Here is a 6653-nt window from a genome sequence, read left to right on the forward strand (position 1 = left end):
AACAGAAAGTTGGTGGAAGAAACCCCCAGGCTTTACCAGCTCCACTGGCTTTGAGGAAGCCAGTGCTGGAGGCTTGAGGAGGCCCCGTGCCCTCAGGATGGGCTCTGACCTTGCTCTGAGGAGGAAGGTGGCCCAGCTGAGCTGCCCCGTACTTGTACATCCCCCGCTTTGTCATTGCTCCCGAGGTCCAGAGCTGCCTGTCCTCAGAGCTGGCAGCACCCCGTCCTTGCCCTGCCCTTCCCCAGGGCCACTGTTGACCTCTGGTGCGGGGATGGGGCAGATGCCTTCTCTTGTTCCCGCTGCAGGAGCTCTTGGGCTAGGAGGAAGCACAAGGGGAGAAAGGGCTCAGTTCTCCTGCTGGGGGGGGTGGGATGCCATGGCTGTCCCATCCCACTCGAGGGGAGCCACTGATGGCCCCCAGTGCCATCCCATGGTAACTGCATGAGATCTCTACCAAACAGCTAGGCTGCGGACACCATTGCACCTAGACTGGTAAAAGTTGTGGCTTTGGGAGAGAGCCTGCAATCCATCTGTGATGCTGGAGCATCCTGGGATGGATCTGTCCATCCCTCTGCCCTCAGAGGTGTGCCACGTTTCACAGAAGCCATGGGCTGCTGTGGCCATGAGCCTTGCAGCCGCTGGGTGCGGCGCAGGCTGGACCAGCTGGGAGGAAGATCTCGGTGGCAAGGATGAGCAGCGAAGAGGGTCAGCTTTGCAGGGGGAAGGCATCTACAGCCTCCAAGCAGAGGTTTGGGGCCTGTGGTTCACCTGCTCTGCTTTCACCTAGAGCTGTCACACAACTCACCTACAGCCATAAAGATGTCATGTACTTGGTGGTTGGATTTTGCAGATGTCTCCATGAACAGGAGGCCTTCGGTCCTGGCAAACTCTTCCCCCTCCTAGGTGGAGACAAGCAGAGTTATTCCCCCAGCCCCCTCTGGGGCTGCTTGTTCGGTTGCGGTGGCATTTCATGGCAGGTCAGTAATTGTACAGAGGCTTTGGAGGTGTCCGAAAGCCTTTTAAATTCTCGGCTTTGCTAGGACGTATCCCAGCGCTTGCTGCCGAGAGGATGGGAGGGGGCCTGGGAGCTCACCACGGGCGCTCACCTCGGTGGCGACTTCTCGCTCAGCAGCAAGGTCTGTCTTGTTGCCCACCAAAGCAATGACGATTTCATCGGGAAGGAATTCCTTCTCCAGGTCCCTCAGCCACAGCTTTGCTCTGTTGAATGTTTCCTGGAGAGATGGAGACAAAGTCACCCAGTGATCTGGCTTTGATTTAATCCCTTTGTCTCAGGCATAGCAAAGCTGGACAGACGGCACCAAACCAAAGGCGGTGGAACAGATCTGGTGGGGAGGATTCGATTGCCCTCCCTCTCAGGGGAACAGGTCACCTTTAGGCATAAATCCACCTTGGATGGGGTGCACCCCTTCTGCACAGCAGCAGAAATCACCCCTGGAGTGGTGGCATGGTCCTGCATGGGCTGGGACAGCCCCTGGCACATCCCAAGTGGGACACTGATCTTCTCAGGCGGTGCTCGTGTACTGCTTTCTGCTCTGTCAAGGACAAACACCATCATCTGGACACTCCTGCCCCTGCAGCACAGTGTGGTTTCAGCGCCAATGGGATCGGCACCCTGCCTTACCCTGCTGGCGATGTCGTACACGAGGAGAGCAGCGTGGGCACCCCGGTAGTAGAGGTGGCAGACACTGTGGTACTTCTCTTGGCCTGCAGTGTCCCAGATCTCAAACTTGATGGTGGCTACCTCCAGGTTGAGCGTCTGTGTGAAGAAGGAGCCTGCAAGCAAGACGCAGGGTGCACATTCACTTGCAGCCAGAGCAGGGAGCTCAGATCTGTTGCCTTGAGGTCAAACCCATCCCGAGGGCCAGCGACAAGGCTCTAATGCACAAAATCGGGACGGGTTTCTCGTAAGCAATCGCACCATTGATGGGATGATGTGCCATAAGGCAGAGCAGCCTGTGGCGCGCTGGGAGCTCCTCCTGGCAGCAGATTTGGGTGGATGCACACCAGTTTTGATGTCACATAGCTCTGAGCTTTGTAGAATAACCCCCAGATAGAGAGCCACCTCCAGTGGGGCAGAGCATGGGGTTTGCAGCCTGCCCAGGATGTGGGGAGGTCTGTGCTCCTGCCTCTGCAGGCAGGCTGGAGGGACAAGGCATTGCTGCAAGCCCACCATCCGTGCTGGGGGGGTCCTGCCTGGGCTGTCCTGCCCACCTGTGTCCCAGCCAGAACCTCCTCGCTCCCGTGAGACATGGAGGCTGGGGGCAGCATGTGTGCAGGAAACTCTCCTGAGGTGTCCAGGTAGCTGTGAGGGCTGCACAAAACCAAGGTTTCACTCCTTTCTGTTGCTCATCTGCCTCCAAAGAGCAGGGCTAAAGCACAGCAGTGCAATGCGGCTGTGGCTTTGCTTACAGCCTGATGTGGAGGGAAATGGGCCACAGAGTTCTGGAGGTGACAGTCATGGGGGAGGTCTGGCTCTGGGGCAAGTCCATGTCATGTTCTTTATAGAATCATTAAGGTTGGAAAAGACCTCAAGGATCATCAAGTCCAACCCAACCCGACCTAACCCACTAACCCATGTCCCAGAGCACCACATCTACACGTTTCTTGAACCCCTCCAGGGATGGTGACGCCACCACTGCCCTGGGCAGCCTGTTCCAATGCCTGGTCACTCTTTCAGGGAAGAAATTTTTTCTAATATCCAGCCTAAACCTCCCCTGGTGCAACTTGAGGCCGTTTCCTCTTGTCCTATCACTTGTTCAAAAGTGGGTCTGTGCTACTGCGGGATATACAGCCTCTCGTCCTTCATCCCACCCTGCTGCGAGGAAGGGCACCAGGCCCGGTCTCTTGTCCAGAGCCCTCAGGCTATTGAAGCCACTCACTCACATCCCACGGTTGGCAGCGACTCCTTGAAGTCATTCTTCACGTATCGGTAGGCCAGGCTGGACTTGCCCACTGATGTGCTCCCCAGCAGAACCACCTTGTAGACGTAAGTAGGTCGAATCCCCTCCCGGAAGGTGCCTAGCATCGCTTTCTGCACTGTGCGCTCCCTGCAAGGAAAGCAAATGCATTCACCATGCGCCTGCAGCAACCTTGGGTCCATCTGCTGAGCCTCCTGCATCGATTCCTGACCGGCAGCAGTGGGGCAGGTGGGGTTTAGCCTCAAAGTACGCTAGAATAAATTAATGTCCTGAATCAAATGTCATACATCAAACCATCTCCACAAATACCCTGCTCAGGTGGAGAGCTGTGCAGGAGAGAGGGAGGTTCATGCAGAGCTTGAAGGTGAAGAGCCATGGAGTCTTGAAACTGAGCAGGAGAAGGGCACGAGAGGACCTTGCGTGCACTTCTCCCACCTCACGCGCAGCAGCAGAAAAGGGGAAACGTGCCACCAGCAAGCCCGTAACTGCTGCGCGCAGAGATGGGACGTGCCTCCTGTGCAGATCTAATCTTCTAACACCCGGAGGCAGCAGAGGAGGCTTCTGAAGGACCCCGAAACGTTCATCTCCTGCTGCTGGTCCCTGCCTGTGCCCTGACCCTCCCGCTGCTACGAAGGAGGCTGCAGTAACTCTCGGGTGGGCTTTGCTGCAGGGTGAACGCTGCTGGCGTGGGTGCTTCTGAAGAAAGCCCAGGTCAGCCAGTGAGCAAGACTTATAACGAAGATTTGGTGCAATCACAGCAATTTCTATGTGGGGCTCGCAGGAGTTTGGCGCACAGAACTTGCAGGTGAGCAAGAAGAAGTGCCTTTATAAAGACTCTGACAGTGGCACTAGCAACTAGCTCCCGGCCCAGGAAGGTCTCTGCAGCTCCCTCCTCTGACAACAGCCTCTTGTTCCTGCACGCTGCTCATCCCACATGTCTTTTTTATCTTGCCTCTTTTCCTCCTGCAATCTGGCAGCTCCAGACCTTTAATTCTTCTCCCTTCCCGGAGCTGTTATCAGAGCAGGCTGTCATTAAGAGCATTCCTCGGTGCTGGCTGAAGCCGGGTCTGTACCTGTAGTTGCAAGTGGTGTTTTTTCTTTTAAGGGGTTTTCATCTCCTGTAAAAAGCAGGGGTAAGGTCGTCTCCTGAGCTCACACAGCCCCGTGATGAAGAGCAGGACCAGGGTTTGTGCAGAACAGCTAGTTAGGGGTGGGTTATATTTTTTTTTAAGCAGGAAAAAGAGAAATTCTGCAGTGCTCCTTATGGCATTAATACATCCGCCTCTTTGTGGGCCTGGAAATAAGACTGCTATCCTTTCTGGGCAGTTAGATTAGCTGCTGTAGGGGATATGCCATAAAACTCTAGGGAAGCAAGAAGCTGCATGAAAAACCCCCAAGACTGACTATATTAAACTCAGTTTCTCCTTGTTTCACTCTGCTGCTCTCTGTTTAACCACAGAGGGCTGTACTGGCTCTGGAATGAAGCTCAGCTGAGAATTACTGCAATGATAGAAATTTCCTTGCAAACTTTTCATTCTAGGAAGTACCTGTTAGGGAGTTTTGCCAAAGCTCATTTGAAACAATTTCTTTTCCACGTTAAGAGGCAAAAGGTGAATCTCCCTTTTTACCTGAGGAGAACAGCAAGGAAGGGAGACAAGTGGCTTTGTTTTGATTCAATGGAAAATAGGATTTAGGGGAAACTTTTTTTGTTGTTGTTATTGTTGTTGTTGTTGTTGTTGAAAAAGGAGTGTACAGAGTAAAAGCCTGTGCTTGCTGGCTAAGAGACCGTGGCAAAAGCCCTCCAGGCATCTCGTGCCTGGTAGTCACTCTTCTGTGGCTGCTCCCTGCCCTGGGGAAGAGCCTGGCAGCAAGACCCACCTTAGGGTTACAGTCAGCTCTCAAATCCTGGATGCTGCTCCAGCAGGCTGACAGATACCTGCTCTGGGTGCAGGTAAGGGTGCTGTTGCCTCACAGCAAACAGCATCTCCGTTCTTTCAGCCTGTGCTGCCAGTGATGCAGAGGAAGCTTGTTCTTCATCGGGAAACCTCCCTGACTTCCCTGGGCATGGATGCTCTGATTGAGTGTATCCAGGAGAAACATTGGAAGCAACTTTCCTGCTGGTTGCTGCGAGTTAAGCCCCAGCAGAGCGCACCTGTGTGCCAGAAAACTTCTGTCGGCGTAACTAGAGTAAGTTTGATCTATCTCACTGCAAACTCAAAACTCTGAAGAAGTCACCAATGCTTCTCTGCAAATTGGCTTTAGCAAATTTTTCCCATGCAGGTTTTGAAAGGCAGAGGTGTAACCTGAACTGGGACTGTTCAGATGCTGGATTTCAGGGAATTTTACTTTTATTCCAGTAAAGAATAACTCATCAATTTAGGGAGCAGCCTGGGGAACAGCTGAGGTGTTACAAGTCCTGTCCTCGTGCCTAGAGGCTCTGCTGAGGGGCAGGGAAAGCTGAGCTTGCTCAGATTCAATATAAAGAGCCGGAGATCAGCCTAGACAAGCATTCTCTTCAATTGACAGTAAAAATCGAGTTGGCAGATTGAGTCTCCAGATACAGCTTAATATTTTGTGACAGCTGCGCCTGGCAGCAGATGCTTGGGGCAGGCTGGCCTGACCTTGGACTTACCTGGAAGGTGAGTACCGAAACGGCTGCGATACAGATAATTTCTCACTTCCTAACGGAGGATTAAGCATCATTGCACCCAGGAAATTGTGTTCTCGGCCAGACAGCCCCGTTCCCTTGTCTCAATGTCTCGTCTCTTCTTCCCGTGAGCAATGGGCGAGTATGCAGAGGCAGCTCTGACCTGTGGTAACCAGCTTCCCCTTATGGAGCCTGCTGGTTTAGTGGAATTCAAGTTAAAGGTAACTGGTTTCCCAGGGTACGGCAGCAGCACCAGATCAGCCATACTGCACACGAACTGCCTGCCCTCACTGCTTCCAAGAAGGAACCTGACAAATCTGTTTGTGAGGGTGACTCAGTTGTTTATAATTAGCAGGAAAGTGGACTTTATCTAAGGAGCATCCTTTCAAACTCGTGTTTTATGGGCGTAAATACCAGCAATAAAAAGCAGAAACATGAGGTGGCGGAGTAGATATTTGCACTGGAATGCAACAGCAAGGGCTTGGCTTTCGCCACTCAAAAAATTCGAGTCTCTGCAGTATTTTTAACCTGGAGAGGGGGGATCCTGGTATATTTATACTCAGGGGATAAGTCCTTTATTTCCAAACAACACCAGTTAAAAAAAGAAATGCATACCTCTGGGGATGGAGCTGCAGAGAAGTGTTATTTAAGACTCCATTTAACTTCCTGGAAAATTAATGATGTTTAAGTCTAATGATGTCTGACTGATGTCTAAGCTTTTCTAAACCCAGGTTCTAAGATGATCCTAAAACTATTAAAGACATTTGCTGAGTTTCTGCAATGGTGTAGCAATGAACAAGAACCACAGTTAATCAGCTCCTCGGAAAAAAAAAAAAAACAAAACCAAGATGCTACTCATGTAAGTTTGCAGTATCTAGCCCTGCAACTTTTGCTTTAGGTTCTTCCAATTCAGATTTTCTTTACCACCAGACAGTTGTCATGCACCCACCTCCCCCATTAACTTCTTCACTCATCAGCTCAAAGCACTCTTCTGCTTTTAGGAGCCTCCTCCTACCTGCTGGAACTCTCGCAGCGCTGGTGCAGGAGTGCAGCCACTTGCAAAGCTT

The 6653-nt window shown here is 52.2% G+C and overlaps 1 protein-coding gene across 1 annotated transcript; it reads right to left on the reverse strand.

The window, feature by feature from the left end:
* Positions 1-230: 230 nt before the first annotated feature.
* Positions 231-3068, reverse strand: RAB17 (RAB17, member RAS oncogene family; the record flags this gene model as incomplete). The annotated part of the gene is made up of 5 exons (XM_010082457.1): positions 231-316; positions 806-899; positions 1107-1232; positions 1643-1794; positions 2905-3068. Coding segments are annotated over 5 exons (622 nt in total), but the record flags the coding sequence as incomplete, so codon positions are not given.
* Between the last annotated feature and the right edge of the window lie 3585 nt (positions 3069-6653).

Source organism: Pterocles gutturalis, unplaced genomic scaffold, assembly GCF_000699245.1.
Source record: "Pterocles gutturalis isolate BGI_N339 unplaced genomic scaffold, ASM69924v1 scaffold25601, whole genome shotgun sequence".
In the NCBI taxonomy this organism is placed as follows: domain Eukaryota; kingdom Metazoa; phylum Chordata; class Aves; order Pterocliformes; family Pteroclidae; genus Pterocles; species Pterocles gutturalis.